The 24,205-nt window shown below is 39.0% G+C and overlaps 2 gene segments (V, D, J or C) and 1 further gene; 2 read left to right on the top strand and 1 right to left on the bottom strand.

Annotated features, from left to right (window-relative positions):
• Positions 1-24,205, bottom strand: part of Igk (immunoglobulin kappa chain complex) — a 3,171,119-nt gene that overhangs the window by 665,439 nt on the left and 2,481,475 nt on the right.
• Igkv7-33 (immunoglobulin kappa chain variable 7-33) lies at positions 2,117-2,684 on the top strand. The segment is given in 2 exon segments: positions 2,117-2,165; positions 2,369-2,684. Coding segments are annotated over 2 exon segments (365 nt in total).
• Igkv8-34 (immunoglobulin kappa variable 8-34) lies at positions 16,638-17,204 on the top strand. The segment is given in 2 exon segments: positions 16,638-16,686; positions 16,889-17,204. Coding segments are annotated over 2 exon segments (365 nt in total).

The following is a 24,205-nucleotide window of genomic DNA, read 5'->3' as shown; positions in this document are numbered from 1 at the left end:
TCCCAGGGACTAAACCACCATCCAAAGCGTACACATGGTGGGACTGATGGTTCTAGCTACATATGCAGCAGAGGATGGCCTAGTTGGTCATTAATGGGAGCAGAGGCCATTGGTCCTGTGAAGGCTCTATACTCCAGTATAGGAGAATGCTAGGTCCAAGAAGTGGTATTAGGTGGATTAGAGAGCAGGGGCAGGAGGGAGGGTAAAAGGGAAGGGGGCTTTCTGAGGGAAAACCAGGAAAGGGGATACTATTTGAAATGTAAATAAAGAAAATAACTAAAAAAATAGAAAATAACTAAAATAAAAAGAAATCATTTAACATCGTACGCTTGAAAAGTAGATGTACAAAATAAAAGGGAATGCATATTGTTTAAATGCATATTCAATTTTCAAAAATATTCTTGGCTTAGTGGTAAAATGTTAACATCAGATAAATAACTTACATAATGATAGATAGATAATGCCTTGAAACCAGTTGATTAATAATAATATATAGGACTGGAGATGTGGCTCAGGGCTTAAGGGTACTGGTTGTTCCTCTAGAGGTCCAGAGTTAAATTCTCAGGAACCAAGTGATGGCTCACAACCATCTGTAATGGGATCTGATGCCCTCTTTTTGTGTGTCTCATGAGAGTGACAATGCACTCACATACATAAAATAAATAAATAAATCTTAAAAATTAAAAATAATACTAATACATAGGTTTGAAAGAATGTCTCCATGCCTAGAATTTTTTATGCACCCAAGTCTGTCCATACTCTCATGATTCTCCTGCTTTTGTTTCCCCAATTCTGTGTTTACAGATGTGAATCACCACTCCTTGCCATGATATTTTATTTATTTAACTTTATTTTATAATTTACTTTTTATATACGTTTAGATTTCACTAATTTGAAATCCTGGCAGTTTCAGCGTTTATGTTTCTGCTATTGATTTTCGTTCATATCAAAATTTTTTGATTGGCAACAGTCTCAGATGCAGTGGCCTACTGGTCTCTGTAAAATCTTTACTTGGATTAGGATGGCTGTTCTTCCTTGTGCAGAGACTTTTAAACTATTCATGATGCCAGAAAGACCATCTTAATGAACCCAGATTCAATGTTGCTAATTTCTAGATTACACTAGCATCTGTATTTCAGGAATTAAAACTCACGGCAGTGTTGGTCAGCAGCCATGACTTCATGAAGAGATCTGTTTTTATCCTCCTTTCGTTTCTGCAAATTTAGACCTCTTTTTTTAGTTTTCTGAAGTTGTGGGAAGGGTACTTACTAGTTTCTACTGGGTTTCTTTTGCTTTGAGATAAAGTTTCTCTGATCAGTCTCAAATTAATGTCCAATAAAATTTCCACAGAGCTAATTCTGAGATGTTCTTTGCATTTCTGTCCATAGTTAGCCCAGGAACTGAAGTCCAAATTTCTGGGGCACTAATTTTTATCTCCCGTATAAGAGTGGCTTTGGAAATTAGTGATATTAAACAAATGTAGTCTCATTTGTCTTTTTTTCCCCTGCCTCCTCCTCCTCCTTCTTCTTCTTCTTCTTCTTCTTCTTCTTCTTCTTCTTCTTCTTCTTCTTCTTCTTCTTCTTCTTCTTCTTCTTCTTCTTCTTCTTCTTCTTCTTCTTTCTCCTTCTTCTTCTTCTTCTTCTTCTTCTTCTTCTTCTTCTTCTTCTTCTTCTTCTTCTTCTTCTTCTTCTTCTTCTTCTTCTTCTTCTTCTTCTTCTTTTAAACTCCATTTCTTTTGTTGTTGTGATAATTTTGAATATATACTATTACTTCCCTAGGACTGTCTATCTCAGGTAGGTCTGCTAATGTTTCTGCAAAAAAAAATCAATTGATGTAAATGCATTTTGGATTTTAACAAAGAGGTTGCTTCTAGAGTACTTATTGCATTTCTGCTGAAGATGTGTTATCCGCTATCTCTCAGTGATCCCTCTTGCTCCCTGTGATGGCAATTTTGTTGATTGACACCAGCCACACTTGCACACACTGCTCAGGCATTTGCTTTTGTATTTGCTGACTGCTTTGCATAAGTCTGTCCAGTCAAGCTCAGCTGCTCTAAATACAGAAACTAGGCCTCTGCTCTGAAAACTGAGCAGTGTCAAACAGCAGGGGGAGCAGGATGGAGTTTCAGACCCAGGTACTCATGTCCCTGCTGCTCTGCATGTCTGGTAAGAAATTCAAAATCATTATAATCTTTTCAGGGTCACATCTTTGTTTGCAAGAAATTTATAATATGTGTCAAACTAAAATATGTCCTATACAATAATACTCTGACAGCATGATATTGCAAAGAGATTAAAGCAAATTTTAACTGCTGCTATATTCCGTGTTTGTACATGTATATATGTTTGTTGTCTATTTCTTATTGTAGGTGCCTGTGCAGACATTGTGATGACTCAGTCTCCAACTTTCCTTGCTGTGACAGCAAGTAAGAAGGTCACCATTAGTTGCACGGCCAGTGAGAGCCTTTATTCAAGCAAACACAAGGTGCACTACTTGGCTTGGTACCAGAAGAAACCAGAGCAATCTCCTAAACTGCTGATATACGGGGCATCCAACCGATACATTGGGGTCCCTGATCGCTTCACAGGCAGTGGATCTGGGACAGATTTCACTCTGACCATCAGCAGTGTACAGGTTGAAGACCTCACACATTATTACTGTGCACAGTTTTACAGCTATCCTCTCACAGTGCTTCAGCCTCCTACACAAACCTTCTTGAGAGTCTCACCAGCTGCCTATACCACACACACCCCTGGTCTTGCACACTCCCACCCCCCAACACTTCCTGAGAGCTGGTGTGCCTGAAAAATTGATGAGCCCAGTAAATATGATTTTTTTATGTCTCATGTCTTTTCATATGAAAAACCATTGTATAAAAATGCAAAAATGAACTCAGTATTGTTTGTTTATTCTTTTTGTAACACATTACTACAAACACTTCTGCTTGAATATGAGCAATTTATTTTTTCTATAGTGCTGGAATTCTGCTAGGCAACATAAGACTCTTTGGGCTGAAGTTATAAAGAGTCTGTGAATGTGATGAATATATCAAATCTGTATTCCAATTTGGAACCTCTAGGAAATAGTAAGCTTTCTCCATTTTTAAAAATTACAAATTTATTTATTACTTCTTTCTTTACTGGTGCCCTTTTCTCCTGCCTTTTCCTTTCCGTTTTATAAATTCCTCTAATTTATATTAACTTTGCATGCATATGAGTGTCCATTAGTGTGTCTGTGTGTATGTGTGCTCATGTTTGTAGTGCACATATGGCATGCCATGTTTATAGGTGTGATCTGTCAGATGACAACTTGGATGTGATTTTCTTCTTTGACATTTGGTTTCTGGGAATGAAACTCAGGTTTGGCATCACACATGGTAGCAAGTGTATTTGTCATCTGACCTTTCTTGCTGCCCCTTAATATTTTTTATTGATATAAAGTCACTGGACAGAATTATCATGAATGAAACATTTTTTTCAATGTATCCTGGATTTTGATCATATACACTAATCTTCCCTATTTTGCCTTCTCTTTCCTGTTATCTCTTTCTCTAGACCCTCTTATACTTTTCAGGGAGAGAGAGAGAGAGAGAGAGAGAGAGAGAGAGAGAGAGAGAGAGAGAGAGAGAGAGAGAGAGAGAGAGGCATGGGATGGTTCTTAATTTGGGCCAGTTATTGGTTGGCCATTCATTCTATACCAATACTATGCAGGTTATTTTTTTACTGGTCATTTTATTTATTTACATTTCAAATGTTTCTCCTCCCTGGTCTCCCCACTGTAAATTCCTCATTCCATCTCCTTCCCATTTTCTTCTAAGAGGGTGTTCTCCCACCTGCCTGCCCACCCACTCCCACCTCACCCCTCTTGCACCACCGTTCACTGGGGCAACAATCCTCCACAGAACGAAGCACCACACCCCTCTCATTGATGCCAGATATGTAGCAGGATCCATGGACCAACCCACGCACACTCTTTGGTTGGTGGTTTAGTCCTGGGAGCTCTGACAGGTCCGGTTAGTGGATATTGTGGTTCTTCTTATGTGGGTGCAATCCCCTTCAGCTTCTTTAGTCCTTCCTCTAACTCTTCCAATGGAAGTCCAGTGATTGGCTGTATGTGCATCTTGGTTGAATGCTGGTAGAACATTTCAGAGGACAGCCATACTAGGCTCTTGTCTGCAAGCACTTCTTGGTATCAGCAATAGTGTTGAGTTTTGATATCTGCAGATTGGATGGATCCCAATGTGAGTGAGACTGTTTCTGGATGACCTTTCCTTCAGTCTCTGCTCCATTTTTTGGTCCCTGTACTTTCTTTATACAAGAACAATTTTAGGTTAAAAAAATTGAGATAGGTGGGTGGTCTCATCCCTGAACTGGAGGACATGCCTATCTACTGAGGGTGCACTCTTTAGGTTCTATCTCCCCTCTGTTGGGTATTTCAGCCAATGTCATCCGCATAGAGTTCTGGGAGCTTCTCGCATTCCTGACACCTAGGACTTTCTAGTGGTTCTACCCCCATTCTCCGTCCCCCATGCTATGGTTATCAATTTATTCTCCTGGCCCTCTGAACTTCTTTACTGTCTCTTCCCATTCCTGATCCTGCCTCCCATTGTTCCCCCCCCCTTCTCCTCTCCCACCCAGATCTCTCTACCTCCTATGATTATGTTGTTCTCTATCAGTGGGGTTGAAGCACTCAAATTTTGGTCTTTTATCTGGTTAAGCTTCATATGGTCTGTGAGTTGTGAGTTGTATCATGGGTATTCGGAACTTTTAGGCTAACCTTCACTTATCAGTGAGAATATACCATATATGTCTTTTGGGGTCTGTGTTATCTCACTCAGGATTATATTTTGTAGTTCTATACATTTGCCTAAAAATCATGAAGTCTTTATTTTTAATAGCTAAGTAGTATTACATTGTGTAAATATACCACATTTTCTGTATCCATTCTTCCCTTGAGGGACATCTGGGTTGTTTCAGCTTCTGGCTATTTTATATAAGGCTGCTATGAACATAGTGGAGCATATGTCCTTGCTATATGTTAGATCATCTTTTGGGTATATGCCCAGTAGTGGTATAGCTGGGTCTTCAGGTAGAAATATTTCCAATTTTCTGAGGAACTGCCAGACTGAATTCCAGCATGGTTATGCCAGCTTGCAATCCCACCAGCAATGGAGAATTCCTTTCTCCACATTTTTCCAGTATCCACTGTCACCTGCAAGTTTGATTATAGCCATTGGTATAAGATAGAATCTCAGGGTCAATTTGATTTGTATTTCCCTGATGATGATCTGATGATCTTTTGAATTTCCTTGGTTTCTTTGGTTATGTCTCCATTTTAATTTCTGATTTTGTTAATTTGGATACTGTCTCTGTGCCCTTTAGTTAGTTTGGCTATGGGTTTATCTATCTTGGTGATTTTTCTCAAAGAAGCAACTCTTAGTTTTGTTGATTGTTTGTATAGTTCTCTTTGTTTCTATTTGGTTGATTTAATCCTGAGCCTGATTATTTCAGTCTATTCCCCTTGGGTGTGTTTGCTTCTTTTTGTTCTAGAGCTTTCAGATGTGCTGTTAAATTGCTAATGTGGGATCTCTCCAAATTTTTTTTTTTTTGTGAAGGCAGTCAGTGCTATGAATTTTCCTCTTAGCATTGCTTTCATTTTGTCCCATAAGTTTGGGTATGCTGTGCCTTCATTTTCACTAAATTCTAAAATGTCTTTAGTTTCTTTGTTTCATTCCTTCTTCCAAGACCAAGTTATCATTGAATTGAGCATTGTTCAGATTCCATGTGTATATGGGCTTTCTGTTGTTTTTGTTGTTATTGAAGACCAGCCTTATTTCATGGTTGTCTGATATAATATATGAGATTAATTCAATGTTCTTGTATGTGTTGAGGTTTGTTTTGTGTCTTATATGGTCAATTTTTGTGAAGATACCATGAGGTGCTGAGAAGAAGGTATATCCTTTTGTTTTATGGTAAAATGTTTTGTAGATATCTGTTAAATCCATTTGGTTCATAACTTCTGTTTGCTTCATTTTGTCTCTGTTTTGTTTCTGTTTTCATGATTGGTCCATTTATTTGAGTAGTGTGTTGAAGTCTTCCACAATTATTGTGTGAGTTTCAATGTGTTTTGAACTTTAGCAATGTTTCTTTTACAAATGTACATGCCTTTGTATTTGGGGCATATATATTCAGAGTTGAGAGTTCATGTTAGTGTATCTTTTCTTTGATGATAATATAGTGTCCTTCCCCATCTTTTTGATAACTTTTTCTTTAAATTCTATTTTGTTTGATATTAGGATGCCTACTACAGCTTGTTTCTTGGGACCATTTTATTGGAAAAATTTTTTTCACCCATTTACTCTGAGACAGAGTGTGTTTTTGTCACTGAGATGTGTTTCCTATATGCAATAAAATGCTGGATCCTCTTTAAGTATCTAATCTGTTAACCTATGTATTTTTATTTGAGAGTTGAGTCCACTGATATTGAGAGATATTAAAGACCAATGATTATTGATTACTGTTATTTTTGTTGTTAGAGGTGGTATTATGTTAGTATAGTTCTCTTCTTTTGGGTTTGTTGTGATATGATTACTTTTTTGCTTTTTCTTGAATGTAGTTTCCCTTCTTGTGTTTGAGTTGGAAAGAAACTTTTAACTTTGGTTTTGCCATAAAATATCTTGGTTTCTCCATCTATGGTAATTGAAAATTTTGCTGGATATGCTAGCCTGGCCTGGCATTTATGTTCTCTTAGGGTCTGCATTACATCTGCCCAAGATCTTCTGGCTTTTTGAATATCTGTTGAGAAGTCTCATGTAATTCTGATAGCTTTGTCTTTATATGTTACTTAGCCATTTTCTCTTAGTGCTTTTAATATTCTTTCCTTGGTCTGTGCATTTAGTGTTTTGATTATTATGTGACAGGAGAAATTTCTTTTCTACTTCAATCTATTTGATGTTCTGCAGGCTTCTTTTATGTTTATGGCCATCTGGATACAGAAAATGTGATGCATTTATACAGTAGAATTGAACAACTATTGTGCTATTCAGCTATGAAAAACAAGGGCAACATGATTTTTTTAGGCAAATGGATAGAACTAGAAAATATTATCCTGAGTGAGGTAACACAGACCCAAAAGTGCATGCCTGGTATGTACTCATGTATAAGTGGATATTAGACATAAAATACAGGATACCCATGATATACTTCACAGACCCAAAAAGCTAAAGAAGAAAGAAGACCCTAGAGAAGGTGCTTGAATCTTTCTCAGAAGGGGGGAATAAAATGGTCATAAGAGTGAGAAGAAGGATGGTAACTGGAAAGGAGAAGGGAGGGGGAAGGGGCTAGTTTGGGGGAGAGAAGACCAGATATGAAAATAGACAAGAGAAAAAAGGACCAGGGGGATATATTCCACTTGTATATGTGACCTTCCTTGGGCTTCTGGTTCCTTCCCTTGTGAGTGAGATAGTTTTACAAAATTATCCCTATCAACTTTTTTAGGTGAAAATCTACCGGTTTTTCATGTTTACATTCCTAATTCACACTAGTTAAACCATATTCTATTACTTTCTTACTTCTCTCCAATAAGTTAATGCAAACTCAGTGACCTATGAACACGATACATATAATCTGGTCAGGGTATGTCTGGATCTTCTTCTCTGGCTCTCACAGGCCACAGTCAAGGTGATATCAAAGTTACATTCTCAGCTGTGTAGTCAAGAAAATCTCCTTGTGAGCACCCTGTGTGGGCCGGGGACAGCCAGCCACCGTCCGGACCGGAGGACAGGTGCCCGCCCGGTTGGGGAGGCGGCCTAAGCCACAGCAGCAGCGGTCGCCATCTTGGTCCGGGACCCGCCGAACTTAGGAAATTAGTCTGAACAGGTGAGAGGGTGCGCCAGAGAACCTGACAGCTTCTGGAACAGGCGGAAGCACAGAGGCGCTGAGGCAGCACCCTTTGTGGGCCGGGGACAGCCAGCCACCATCCGGACCGGAGGACAGGTGCCCGCCCGGTTGGGGAGGCGGCCTAAGCCACAGCAGCAGCGGTCGCCATCTTGGTCCGGGACCCGCCGAACTTAGAAAATTAGTCTGAACAGGTGAGAGGGTGCGCCAGAGAACCTGACAGCTTCTGGAACAGGCAGAAGCACAGAGGCGCTGAGGCAGCACCCTGTGTGGGCCGGGGACAGCCAGTCACCGTCCGGACCGGAGGACAGGTGCCCGCCCGGCAGGGGAGACGGTCTCAGCCGCAGCAGCAGCAGCGGTCGCCATCTTGGTTCCGGGACTCCAAGGAACTTAGGAATTTAATCTGCTTAGGTGAGAGTCTGTACCACCTGGGAACTGCCAAAGCAACACAGTGTCTGAGAAAGGTCCTGTTTTGGGCCTTCTTCTTCGGCCAGGAGGAGGTCCAAATACAAGATATCCGCGCACCTTCCCTGTAAGAGAGCTTGCCAGCAGAGAGTGCTCTGAGCACTGAAACTCAGAGGAGAGAATCTGTCTCCCAGGTCTGCTGATAGACGGTAACAGAATCACCAGAAGAACAATCTCTAAACAGAGTCAACTATAACTACTAACTCCAGAGATTACCAGATGGCGAAAGGTAAACGGAGGAATCTTACTAACAGGAACCAAGACCACTCACCATCACCAGAACCCAGCACACCCACTTCGCCCAGTCCAGGGAACCCCAACACACCTGAGAACCTAGACCTAGATTTAAAAGCATATCTCATGATGATGGTAGAGGACATCAAGAAGGACTTTAATAAATCATTTAAAGAAATACAGGAGAACACTGCTAAAGAGTTACAAGTCCTTAAAGAAAAACAGGAAAACACAATCAAACAGGTAGAAGTCCTTACAGAAAAAGAGGAAAAAACATACAAACAGGTGATGGAAATGAACAAAACCATACTAGACCTAAAAAGGGAAGTAGACACAATAAAGAAAACTCAAAGCGAGGCAACACTAGAGATAGAAACCCTAGGAAAGAAATCTGGAACCATAGATTTGAGCATCAGCAACAGAATACAAGAGATGGAAGAGAGAATCTCAGGTGCAGAAGATTCCATAGAGAACATCGGCACAACAATCAAAGAAAATGGAAAATGCAAAAAGATCCTAACTCAAAATATCCAGGAAATCCAGGACACAATAAGAAGACCAAACGTACGGATAATAGGAGTGGATGAGAATGAAGATTTTCAACTCAAAGGTCCAGCAAACATCTTCAACAAAATTATTGAAGAAAACTTCCCAAATCTAAAGAATGAGATGCCTATGAACATACAAGAAGCCTACAGAACTCCAAACAGACTGGACCAGAAAAGAAATTCCTCCCGACACATAATAATCAGAATGTCAAATGCACTAAATAAAGATAGAATACTAAAAGCAGTAAGGGAAAAAGGTCAAGTAACATATAAAGGCAAGCCTATCAGAATTACACCAGATTTTTCACCAGAGACTATGAAGGCCAGAAGAGCCTGGACAGATGTTATACAGACACTAAGAGAACACAAACTGCAGCCCAGGCTACTATACCCAGCCAAACTCTCAATTATCATAGATGGAGAAACCAAAGTATTCCACGACAAAACCAAATTCACGCATTATCTCTCCACGAATCCAGCCCTTCAAAGGATAATAACAGAAAAAAACCAATACAAGAACGGGAACAACGCCCTAGAAAAAACAAGAAGGTAATCCCTCAACAAACCTAAAAGAAGACAGCCACAAGAACAGAATGCCAACTTTAACAACTAAAATAACAGGAAGCAACAATTACTTTTCCTTAATATCTCTTAACATCAATGGTCTCAACTCGCCAATAAAAAGACATAGACTAACAAACTGGCTACACAAACAAGACCCAACATTTTGCTGCTTACAGGAAACTCATCTCAGAGAAAAAGATAGACACTACCTCAGAATGAAAGGCTGGAAAACAATTTTCCAAGCAAATGGTATGAAGAAACAAGCAGGAGTAGCCACCCTAATATCTGATAAGATTGACTTCCAACCCAAAGTCATCAAAAAAGACAAGGAGGGACACTTCATTCTCATCAAAGGTAAAATCCTCCAAGAGGAACTCTCAATTCTGAATATCTATGCTCCAAATACAAGAGCAGCCACATTCACTAAAGAAACTTTAGTAAAGCTCAAAGCACACATTGCACCTCACACAATAATAGTGGGAGACTTCAACACACCACTTTCACCAATGGACAGATCATGGAAACAGAAACTAAACAGGGACACACTGAAACTAACAGAAGTGATGAAACAAATGGATCTGACAGATATCTACAGAACATTTTATCCTAAAACAAAAGGATATACCTTCTTCTCAGCACCTCATGGTACCTTCTCCAAAATTGACCACATAATAGGTCACAAATCAGGCCTCAACAGATTCAAAAATATTGAAATTGTCCCATGTATCCTATCAGATCACCATGCACTAAGGCTGATCTTCAATAACAAAATAAATAACAGAAAGCCAACATTCACATGGAAACTGAACAACACTCTTCTCAATGATACCTTGGTCAAGGAAGGAATAAAGAAAGAAATTAAAGACTTTTTAGAGTTTAATGAAAATGAAGCCACAACGTACCCAAACCTTTGGGACACAATGAAAGCATTTCTAAGAGGGAAACTCATAGCTCTGAGTGCCTCCAAGAAAAAACGGGAGAGAGCACATACTAGCAGCTTGACAACACATCTAAAAGCTCTAGAAAAAAAGGAAGCAAATTCACCCAAGAGGAGTAGACGGCAGGAAATAATCAAACTCAGGGGTGAAATCAACCAAGTGGAAACAAGAAGAACTATTCAAAGAATTAACCAAACGAGGAGTTGGTTCTTTGAGAAAATCAACAAGATAGATAAACCCTTAGCTAGACTCACTAAAGGGCACAGGGACAAAATCCTAATTAACAAAATCAGAAATGAAAAGGGAGACATAACAACAGATCCTGAAGAAATCCAAAACACCATCAGATCCTTCTACAAAAGGCTATACTCAACAAAACTGGAAAACCTGGACGAAATGGACAAATTTCTGGACAGATACCAGGTACCAAAGTTGAATCAGGATCAAGTTGACCTTCTAAACAGTCCCATATCCCCTAAAGAAATAGAAGCAGTTATTAATAGTCTCCCAGCCAAAAAAAGCCCAGGACCAGACGGGTTTAGTGCAGAGTTCTATCAGACCTTCAAAGAAGATCTAACTCCAGTTCTGCACAAACTTTTTCACAAGATAGAAGTAGAAGGTATTCTACCCAACTCATTTTATGAAGCCACTATTACTCTGATACCTAAACCACAGAAAGATCCAACAAAGATAGAGAACTTCAGACCAATTTCTCTTATGAACATCGATGCAAAAATCCTTAATAAAATTCTCGCTAACCGCATCCAAGAACACATTAAAGCAATCATCCATCCTGACCAAGTAGGTTTTATTCCAGGGATGCAGGGATGGTTTAATATACGAAAATCCATCAATGTAATCCATTATATAAACAAACTCAAAGACAAAAACCACATGATCATCTCGTTAGATGCAGAAAAAGCATTTGACAAGATCCAACACCCATTCATGATAAAAGTTTTGGAAAGATCAGGAATTCAAGGCCCATACCTAAACATGATAAAAGCAATCTACAGCAAACCAGTAGCCAACATCAAAGTAAATGGAGAGAAGCTGGAAGCAATCCCACTAAAATCAGGGACTAGACAAGGCTGCCCACTTTCTCCCTACCTTTTCAACATAGTACTTGAAGTATTAGCCAGAGCAATTCGACAACAAAAGGAGATCAAGGGGATACAAATTGGAAAAGAGGAAGTCAAAATATCACTTTTTGCAGATGATATGATAGTATATATAAGTGACCCTAAAAATTCCACCAGAGAACTCCTAAACCTGATAAACAGCTTTGGTGAAGTAGCTGGATATAAAATTAACTCAAACAAGTCAATGGCCTTTCTCTACACAAAGAATAAACAGGCTGAGAAAGAAATTAGGGAAACAACACCCTTCTCAATAGCCACAAATAATATAAAATACCTCGGCGTGACTCTAACGAAGGAAGTGAAAGATCTGTATGATAAAAACTTCAAGTCCCTGAAGAAAGAAATTAAAGAAGATCTCAGAAGATGGAAAGATCTCCCATGCTCATGGATTGGCAGGATCAACATTGTAAAAATGGCTATCTTGCCAAAAGCAATCTACAGATTCAATGCAATCCCCATCAAAATTCCAACTCAATTCTTCAACGAATTAGAAGGAGCAATTTGCAAATTCATCTGGAATAACAAAAAACCGAGGATAGCAAAAACTCTTCTCAAGGATAAAAGAACCTCTGGTGGAATCACCATGCCTGACCTAAAGCTTTACTACAGAGCAATTGTGATAAAAACGGCATGGTACTGGTATAGAGACAGACAAGTGGACCAATGGAATAGAATTGAAGACCCAGAAATGAACCCACACACCTATGGTCACTTGATCTTCGACAAGGGAGCCAAAACCATCCAGTGGAAGAAAGACAGCATTTTCAACAATTGGTGCTGGCACAACTGGTTGTTATCATGTAGAAGAATGCGAATAGATCCATACTTATCTCCTTGTACTAAGGTCAAATCTAAGTGGATCAAGGAACTTCACATAAAACCAGAGACACTGAAACTTATAGAGGAGAAAGTGGGAAAAAGCCTTGAAGATATGGGCACAGGGGAAAAATTCCTGAACAGAACAGCAATGGCTTGTGCTGTAAGATCGAGAATTGACAAATGGGACCTAATGAAACTCCAAAGTTTCTGCAAGGCAAAAGACACTGTCAATAAGACAAAAGGACCACCAACAGACTGGGAAAGGATCTTTACCTATCCTAAATCAGATAGGGGACTAATATCCAACATATATAAAGAACTCAAGAAGGTGGACCTCAGAAAATCAAATAACCCCCTTAAAAAATGGGGCTCAGAACTGAACAAGGAATTCTCACCTGAGGAATACCGAATGGCAGAGAAGCACCTGAAAAAATGTTCAACATCCTTAATCATCAGGGAAATGCAAATCAAAACAACCCTGAGATTCCACCTCATACCAGTCAGAATGGCTAAGATCAAAAATTCAGGTGACAGCAGATGCTGGCGTGGATGTGGAGAAAGAGGAACACTCCTCCATTGTTGGTGGGATTGCAGGCTTGTACAACCACTCTGGAAATCAGTCTGGCGGTTCCTCAGAAAATTGGACATAGTACTACCGGAGGATCCAGCAATACCTCTCCTGGGCATATATCCAGAAGAAGCCCCAACTGGTAAGAAGGACACATGCTCCACTATGTTCATAGCAGCCTTATTTATAATAGCCAGAATCTGGAAAGAACCCAGATGCCCCTCAACAGAGGAATGGATACAGAAAATGTGGTACATCTACACAATGGAGTACTACTCAGCTATCAAAAAGAATGAATTTATGAAATTCCTAGCCAAATGGATGGACCTGGAGAGCATCATCCTGAGTGAGGTAACACATTCACAAAGGAACTCACACAATATGTACTCACTGATAAGTGGATACTAGCCCAAAACCTAGGATACCCACGATATAAGATACAATTTCCTAAACACATGAAACTCAAGAAAAATGAAGACTGAAGTGTGGACACTATGCCCCTCCTTAGAAGTGGGAACAAAACACCCATGGAAGGAGTTACAGAAACAAAGTATGGAGCTGAGATGAAAGGATGCACCATGTAGAGACTGCCATATCCAGGGATCCACCCCATAATCAGCTTCCAAATGCTGACACCATTGCATACACTAGCAAGATTTTATCGAAACGACCCAGATGTAGCTGTCTCTTGTGAGACTATGCCGGGGCCTAGCAAACACAGAAGTGGATGCTCACAGTCAGGTAATGGATGGATCACAGGGCTCCCAATGGAGGAGCTAGAGAAAGTACCCAAGGAGCTAAAGGGATCTTCAACCCTATAGGTGGAACAACATTATGAACTAACCAGTATCCCTGAGCTCTTGACTCTAGCTGCATATGTATCAAAAGATGGCCTAGTCGGCCATCACTGGAAAGAGAGGCCCATTGGACACGCAAACTTTATATGCCCCAGTACAGGGGAACGCCAGGGCCAAAAAGGGGGAATGGGTGGGTAGGGGAGTGGGGGTGGGAGGGTATGGGGGACTTTTGGTATAGCATTCGAAATGTAAATGAGCTAAATACCTAATAAAAAATGGAAAAAAAAAAAAAAAAAAAAAAAAAAAAAAAAAAAAAAAAAAAAAAAAAAAAAAAAAAGAAAATCTCCTTGTGAGATCAGTAAGGACATCCATGGGACTGTTTTTTCTTTCTTTCTTCCTTCCTTCCTTCCTTCCTTCCTTCCTTCCTTCCTTCCTTCCTTCCTCTCTCTCTCTCTCTCTCTCTCTCTCTCTCTCTCTCTCTCTCTCTCCTTTTTGATTTTGACATAGGGTCTCACTATGCTTCCCTTGAAACTCAAAAAGGACCTTAGGTTTTGATATCCTGTGTTTTTCTGAAGATTGCTAGTGACTTTTAAATGATCTTTTGTAGTTTCCATAATCTTCTCAGTTTTGACAGTAGACCAAAAACATAAAAATCACTTCACTTGAAAAATTAGTAAAAAAAGGAAGTCATAAAGTGACTATAAATGATGGCAAAACTATAGAGAAAAACCAAGCAGTATATGTTGCTGCAGACTGTTACAGCCATTGTGAACATCAGTATAAAGGAAACTCAGGAATATATGGAACCACTAAATGATTCGGCTATTCCTGAACTAAGTATATATCTGAAAAAATATAAATCACCATAATATCAATATATTACATTTACACACAGATATATTTAAATCTATCTATCTATCTATCTATCTATCTATCTATCTATCTATCTATCTATCTATCTAACCATCCATCTATCTATCTAAGGATGGTGTAGTTGAAAGCCCCATTAAGGTTTTACCGGGACAGAACTCAGCTCTAACTTGTTGATTAATTGTTCTTTCTCTCACAAAATTCAGACATGATTCACATGTGAACTCACAGAGACTCTGGCAATATACACAGGTCCAGCAAAAGTCCAAGCTAGATTGGATCCCAGTGGTGAGAGGGGGAAATGGACATAAGGTCTCATCTTTAACCATGAAACTATCAAGGAGCCACCATACTGTTGTCTCTTTCATATGATCATGTGTAGGCAGTTGACAGAGTAGATTTGAATATGCTCATCAGAAATAATTTAATAGTTTATACCTGAAAAGTAGATGTATAAAATTATATATTTAATACAAAATAAAAGTGAAATGCATATTTTTAAATACATATTTAATTTTCAAAAGTTTTCTTGGCTTAATGGTAAAATGTTAACATTGGATAAAAAACTTTACTTTGGATAGAAAGTGACATAAGCTGCCTTGTAACCATGTTGATTGATGATACACAAGTTGAAAGATTGTTTCCATTCATAGACTAGGCTGGCCTACATACCCCAGGCAGGCCTCAAACTCATGATCCTGCTGTTTCCATTTCCCCATTTCTGGGATTAGATGTGAATCTAATACTCCTTCTAAAAATTTTCTTTTGTTTCTTGTACTTTATACATAATGCTGGCTCTATAATTTCAATTTTATTTTCATTTATATTCAATCATTTTTTTTTTTACTTTGGATGACAACAATCTCTGATGTTATGGTCTACTGATTTTTGTAAAATTATTGCTTGTTATAAGAAAGCTGTGTCTCCTTTGGGAGAGTTTTGTTGTTGTTGTTAACCTGTTTACCTTGTCTGCCAAAATCATTCAGTTTCAATACTGCTAATTTCAAAATTGCCCTATAATATGCTTTTCTGAAAGAAACACTCTTGACAGTGTTGGTCTACAACAGTGATTTCATGGAGAAATCTGGATCTTTCATTCTTTTCCATTGTCCTAGTTTAGAGCCCTTTTTCAGTTTCATGAATTTGTGGAAAAAACATTTATGATTTTCTGCTGGGTTTAATTTTTGTTTCAAGATTAAAGTTTCTCAGTTCCCTGGACTAAATTAGTGTCTCCCAGAATTTCGACAGAATGAATTCTGAGCTCTTCTTTTCATTTCTGTCCCGTGTTTAGCCTTGAAACAGAAGCAGAGGCACTGTTCATTGACCTCAGTGGCTGTGCAGATGGGAGATACTGAACAAATTTAGCACTGATTCCTCCATTTTTAGCATTTTCTTTCTGTGTCTCTACCCTCCACCCTTATTCTACTATGTATTTCCTTTATTGTTGTGATTTTCTGAGCATATCTTATTATTTCCCTGAGACTGTCAATCTGAGATAGCTGTCCTAAAGTTTCTGCAAAATTCCACTGATTTAAAAATATTACTTGTGTTTTAACCAATGTTGCTATTAGTACATTTTTGATGATCTGTTAGCTAGTATCTTTCAGTGATCATTCATACTCTTAGTGATGGTATTTTTGGCTGTTGATTGACACCATATACTCTTGCACACACTGCCCAGGCTTTTGCTTTTTTACTGCTGACTGTTTTGCATGGGCACCTCAACCCTAGCTCAGCTGCCTCAGAATTTATAAACCAGTGTGAACTGAGCAGCATCAGACAGGCAGGGGGAGCAAGATGGATTCACAGGCCCAGGTCCTCATGTTGCTGCTGCTATCGGTATCTGGTGAGAAATTTAAAAGTATTATTATCATTTCAGAGTCACATTTTTTTATTTAAGAAATTTACAATGTGTTCAAGTGTGGGCTATTTATTACATAATAATACTGTAACAATATGATGTTACAAGGATCTTTGACAAATTTCAACTGTTATTATAATCAATGTTTCTGTATGTATGCATGTTCACTGTCTACTCATTATTTCAGGTACCTGTGGAGACATTTTGATGACCCAGTCTCCATCCTCCCTGACTGTGTCAGCAGGAGAGAAGGTCACTATGAGCTGCAAGTCCAGTCAGAGTCTTTTAGCTAGTGGCAACCAAAATAACTACTTGGCCTGGCACCAGCAGAAACCAGGACGATCTCCTAAAATGCTGATAATTTGGGCATCCACTAGGGTATCTGGAGTCCCTGATCGCTTCATAGGCAGTGGATCTGGGACGGATTTCACTCTGACCATCAACAGTGTGCAGGCTGAAGATCTGGCTGTTTATTACTGTCAGCAGTCCTACAGCGCTCCTACCACAGTGCTTTAGCCTTCTACACAAACCTCCTTGAGACACTCACCAGCTGCCTACACCACACACATCCCTGGGTCTGCACATTTCCTTCTTCTAAGAGTCAGTGTGCCTGAAAGACTCTACAAAATTTTACAAAACACATCAAAAAATGAAGGTTTCAAAATATTTTTTGTCTTTTGTTATGAAAAACCTTTATATGAAAATGCAGAAAATAGCTCATTATTATATTTCTTTTCCTTCTGTAACAATTTGCTTGACTATGAGAGTTATATTTGAATAGTTCTGGAGTTCCAGTATCTGAAATAAGTCTCTTTTCACTGACTTGAATGATGATGGCAAACTGCATTTTGTCTTAGGGACTCTAGAAAAAGTATTCTCTAGCCTTTAGAGAGCGTTCTTACTTCTTGTGTCATTTTTTTCTGCTTTTCCTCCCTTTTTCATAAATTCTTTTAATTTTTTTACTTCATTATAGTTAATTAGCTGTTTTCTTTGTGCAGGTGAGTGTGTGTTTGTGTCTCTCTCTGTGTGTCCCCATTGTAGCTTGTGAGGGTATATCTCTATGTGTGTCTACACGGTAGCTGCACATATTTTATGGCAAGTTTGAGAGGTCAGAAGACAACTTGGAAGTTTCTCTTTTTGTCATTTAGGTTCTGGGCATTAAATTCAGGTTTTTTTTTTTTTTTTTTTTTTTTTTTTTTTTTTTTTTTTTTTTTTGGTTTTTCGAGGCAGGGTTTTTCTGTGTAGCCCTGGCTGTCCTGGAACTCACTTTGTAGACCAGGCTGTCCTCGAACTCAGAAATCCGCCTGCCTCTGCCTCCTAAGTGCTGGGATTAAAGGCGTGTGCCACCACGCCTGGCTTAAATTCAATTTTGATATTAGGGTTGGTATTAAGTGTCTTCATCCTCTGAGTAATTTTACTGCTCCTTAAAACCCTTTATCAATATTAATTCATTGGACACAATTTTCATAAAAGCAATGGCTTTCCAATATATCATATATTTTGACCATATGTGCTAAATTTACCCTTTCCCCTTCCCTTTTATGATATCTTTTCTACCTCTAGTCTATCTTTTACTTTTCTCTTTCTTACACACACATATACACACCACACACACTCATGACATACACACATACATATACACACATACATATACATATACACACATACACACACACACACACACATATATATATGTACATATACACACACACACACATATATATATGTACATATACACACATACACACTACAGTTATACACACATAGATACATATCCACATACATACACACATATATATACATACATGTGCACAATCATACTTGCACACATATGCTCTCATACAGAAATATACACATGCATACACATTCTCACCTAGAAACATAAAAATTACACACATAGGATTGGTGTATTTAGAATCCACAAAGGAGAGAAAGTGTGATATTTTTTGCTCTTGTTTCTGGGGCCACATCTCCTTGTGAAGTCTCCATATCTGATTTCCAACTCTAGAGACTGAGAAACCTCCCTCCATCCTAATGGTAGATTTAATTTTGTGTCAAAAGATGTTACCTTTCAGTCCTTACATCTCATATGAATTAAAGAGCTTAATGTTTTCAGAGGGAAACATTGTGTGGTCTTGTGTAACCAATACACTAACCAATTGTGTTCATATCCTGATTAAGAACGTGATTATGGACTTATTTAAAGCAGATATTCTTGGCAGTGATTCTGGGAAATACAATCAGGAGGAAATGTGAAGATATAACGTGGACCAGAGATTGTAGGAAATACCATCCAGAGATTGCCCCAATTGGGCATCCATCCTATATACAGTCATGAAACCCAGACACTATTGTAGATGGCAACAAGTGCTTGCTGACAGGAGCCTGATATAGCTGTCTCCTGAGAGGGTCTGCCAGTACCTGACAAATACAGAGGTGGACACTCATAGCCAACCATTGGACTGAGCACAGGGTCCCCAATGGTGGAGCTACAGAAAAGACTGAAGGAGCTGAAGAAGTTTGCAGCCCCATAGGAGGAACAATAATATGAGACAACCATTAAGATGTAGCAACCATATCATGGTCTCTGCTTGTGCAGAAAATTCATGCAAGCTCGTGATAAAATCCCTGAAGGGACCAGGAGTAGTTGGGTCTTTTCTGACTATAACAAAGAATATAGGGCATAGTTGGAGGGATCTACATCCCTCCTGACAGCTTCTACTGAAAAGTGGCAGAATACTTGGCTTCTATCTTTGACACCAAGAAAGGCAAAGTCAACTTCTGCTCCTAATTAAATTTATATTAAAGCCTTTTACTTGAACCAACTGCCCTCTTTGATGTAATCATGATACATTCTTTTTTTTCCTCTATGCTAATAAATAAACAAGTTTGTTTTCTTTTAGCGACAAATGTTGCAATGACAAGTATGATATTCTGAGATTTAAAAAAGCAGTTGGGAACCAGAGAGACAGCTCAGTGTTTAAGACCCCTTTCTGTTCTTGCAGAAGATATGAATTCAGTTCCCTGGATTTATATGCCAGTTCATGACCATCTGTAACTCCACTTCTTTTGTTTTTTAATTTATTTTTTATTAGATATTTTCTTCATTCACATTTCAAACATTATCCCGAAAGTCCCCTATACCCTCCCCCCACCCCCACCCGCTCCCCAACCCACTCACTCCTGCTTCCTGGAACTGGCATTCTCCTGTACTGGGGCATATAATCTTCCCAAGATGTAACTCCACTTCTAAGGTAACCAATTCCCCTTTCTGAAATCCAACAGCAATAGGTACAAATGTAGTGCACAGACATACATGTAGGCCAAACACACATATCCCTAAAGTGAAAATAAAGACATTTTTAAAAACCTTAACTCTGAGAGATAATGGTGCTTCTGGAGCTCACATCCTTTACAGTAGAGCAATGACAGCTCACGTTCCCCACAGAAGCTCAGAATAACAGGACATGATGGTTCCCTGGGGCCAGCCACAACATCACTTGGCATACACTTGAAACACTCTAGGGAAATCTTTGCTAATCCTAACGGCCACAGGATGACTCAAGTGCAGGTGTTCTTTGATCACCAAGTCAAGCTTTGCTGAGTTTATTTGCATATTAAGACATCAACTACACTTTAGATTGCTTAGTCCATCTTTAAAGGCAGCTTGCCAATATCCAAGAGCCAGCCACTAGTACAGCTCTCAGAGAGGGTCTGCTCTCCTGTTGTGGGTACTGCTGGTCTGGGTTCCAGGTGAGAGTGTGTAGTGTTGGGAGCATCCATTGTGTTCCTTGCTGTTTTCCATGCCTCAGTGTCCTGATCATTGAAATTATAACAGTCAATTGGTTTTAAGATTCTTATTTATGTTACAGCTTCTCAGAATGTAGCTCATGACTACTGTTTTATACACCACATAGAGTGACTCTATACTAGAATGCTTTTTGTATATCGGTGACAGCAATGTGTGCTTATCATTGCAGGATCAACTGGTGACATTGCATTGACCCAGTCTCTGGCTTCTTTGTGTCGATAGGGCAGAGGACCACCATCTCTTTCATGGCCAGTCCAAGTGTCAGTTCAACTAGTGACAGTTATATATATACACTGGTATCAACAGAAACCAAACTCTCCATCTATTTAGCATCCAACCTCCCATCTGGGGTCCCTACCGGGTTCAATGGCAGTGGGCCTGTGACAGATCTCACTCTCACTGTCCATCCTGTGGAGGCTGATGATGATGCAACCTATACTGTTATCAGAGATGGGATTTTCCTCCCTTAGTGTTCTAGAGCTAACCAAAAACCTCCTGTGGTAGTTACTCACTTAAACTAAATTTCTGAGCAGTGTCTTTTCCCACACATATCAACCCTGTGATTTTAGAAATCTTGTTTGCAAGAGTGAAGCTGTGAAACAGATTTCTGAAACTGATATGATTGCCCCACTATATATGCTTTATACACTTTCAATTTATTTCCTTCCTAAATATCTCAGTCTCAAGCATTTGTGTATGTGTTCAATATAGGGAGTAGATAATAATTTTAAACTTACAGGAAACTTTACTTAATCACTCAAATGTAATCAGAGCCTTGAATGTTGAACGTTGTTTTTGTCCTGTAGATACAAATTAAAATTTTTACCATAATGTCACATTTCCATTTTTATTTTCTTGAAATTTCAAAAGTTCTTCAGTGGACCACACAGGCCAGCCTCCTGCAGCTGACTTACTTGATCTGTATCTCTGTGTCCATTATAGATGCTCGTCCGTGGCCTTTGGCCTATTAGCTGTTCTTTTTCTCTTGTTTACATTCAGGTTTTACTGTCTTCTCTTGTAAATAAATGATATAATCTCTCTGGATATCACTATCTAGTGCCCCATGATTCTGAACTTAAAACACACCCGCCCCTTCTTTCATAGTGCAGGATTACATGACACCACGCCCAGCTCCTTTTATTTTTCTATTGGTTCTATCATTGCAGGCACATTAACTCTAGAGGCCCAAGAGTACACAGCCGTGATCATGTGAGGCTTGTTTCGCAGACACTGTCCATTTCTTTATGAGCCTCTTTATGAAGATACTTCTGTATCCTCCCCAGATGGAGTGGGAAAGCTCAAGAGAATGATACTCAGCAACTTTTTTCAGATACACATCTCTAAGTTTTCCAACTTTACAGTCCTGACTCAGGATATTGAAATTGTATTGTTCAATACAACAATTGATATTGTATTGAAATTGATATTATTCCCTATGGCTGCATGACAAGTTAATACAAATGCAGTGACTTAAAACCAAAATACCTTTAATCTGGGCGGAGTTTGTCTGGGTCTGTTCCTCAAAGTCTTATAGGTTGCAGTCAAGATGTTGTCAAGGTTGATTTCTCATCTAATTACTCAAAAGATTCTATAAGGCCAGAGAGGAGGTTGACACAGCTTTAAAAAATAGTATTTCATCCAGTTTTTCCAAAATGACTTTGCAAATGTCTTCACTCAACCACTCATGAGGTGGGATTAGAAGTCAAACCCAATCTGTTACATGACTTTCTTTCTTTTTTTTTTTCTTTCTTCTCGTTTACTAACACCAACGACAATCAGAACAGGTGGAAAGAATATGTGCCCCCCCTTGCTGAACTCGTGGATAAAAGTTGAGAGGGAAAACTCTTAAGTTGTTACACATGTAACCAATGGTTCCTATTTTCTTTTTTCTTATATATATATTTTTATTACGTATTTTCCTCAATTACATTTCCAATGCTATCCCAAAAGTCCCCCACACCCTCCCCACCCCACTCCCCTACCCACCCATTCCCATTTTTTGGCCCTGGCATTCCCCTGTACTGGGGCATATAAAGTTTGCCTATCCAATGGGCCTCTCTTTCCAGTGATGGCTGACTAGGCCATCTTTTGATACATATGCAGCTAGAGACAAGAGCTCCAGGGTACTGGTTAGTTCATAATGTTGCACCTACAGGGTTGCAGATCTCTTTAGCTCCTTGGATACTTTCTCTAGCTCCTCCATTGGGGGCCCTGTGATCCATCCAATAGTTAACTGTGAGCATCCACTTCTGTGTTTGCTAGGCCCCGGCCTAGTCTCACAAGAGACAGCTATATCTATATCACGGTCCTTGCATCAAACGCTTCCTAGTGGATGCAATGGTGTCATCGTTTGGAGGCTAATTATGGGATGGATCCCTGGATATGGCAGTCTCTAAGTTACTGACAGAACTTGCAGTAAGGAAATCATGAAAGATAAAGATAATTTCAAGATTAGTCCTAATTAGTCTGGTCCTGGAGAAGTTGACTGAACTATCTCCCAAACACAGCAAATTAAGCATTGTATTCAAATTCACAGTGAGGCTTTTGAAAGAAATATATATGAGTCACAAAGCAAAATTTATGTCATTTATGTAATTACCATTTTTACTGTGGCTGAATGATATTCCTTGCATGTATGTACCACTTTTATTAGCTGTAAATAGTACAGCAAGAAACATGGGTGCAGGAGTATATCTATATAATGATGATTTACATTTGTTCAGGAATATACCTAGTACAGGCCTACCAGAATTACATGGTAGCTCCACGGTTTGTGAAGGCTGTTCTTACTGTAGTTCTTTGTTTCTGTATCAGGACACTTCAGTAGCATATACTACTAACTCTTCTATAGTGATTTTCATGATTTCTCATCTATTAATTATTACATGAAATGATTGTTATGGTTTTGATTTGGTTTCTATATCACTGTCAAAAATAGAAGAATCTGCAAGTCACAAGACATGATGCACACAACTCTCAGTGCTAACACAGTATTAAAGACATAGGGCATGAAAATATGTATTCTGGTCTTTATCTGAAAGGGCAAAAGACACCCTAATTGTTCCCTTCTAGTTAGCACAAATAAAGGAAAATCTGACATTTATAAAAAACTTTAAAGTTTCCATCATTTATGCAATAGATTGGAAATTCTTTTAGATCTCCTGCTACCAGGCAAAATAAAAGATTAATAGAAATGTGTGCTAGAAGTATTCCTTTTCTGAATATACTGAATTGCATTTTAAAAAACATAGTTAAGAGATTTCATGTGCAGTGTTTGACATGCTAGGAGACAGTCTGACAGGAAATTCAGTGACCCTCTGGGTTCTATAACCTTTTCTTCCTCCTCTTCTTTAATGTTCCCTGAGCCTTAGATGTGGAAATGTCCTGTAGATGTATCTAGCAGGACTGGGCCACACTGCTGTATTTAGATTGACTGCAGATTTCTATGATGGTTTGCATCTGTGGTTTCCTTGATGAGAGGTATAGATAATCATTATCTATGGTATAAGGACAAATTATTTAGCAGGTAGTTATGGAGTATTCTGTCTTAGTAAAAATAAAAGGATTAGATTCTCCTCCAAGATCCATGATGTCACTAGCCCTGGGCAGTTGGATATGTTTGCAGTACCAGGTATGATTTCCTTCTTGCTGAGTAAGTCTTAAGTCCAATTTCAAAGCTGTTGATTACCATCA

This window comes from Mus musculus, chromosome 6 (assembly GCF_000001635.26).
Source record: "Mus musculus strain C57BL/6J chromosome 6, GRCm38.p6 C57BL/6J".
In the NCBI taxonomy this organism is placed as follows: Eukaryota; Metazoa; Chordata; class Mammalia; order Rodentia; family Muridae; genus Mus; species Mus musculus.
This window is presented reverse-complemented; position numbering and strand designations above follow the sequence as displayed.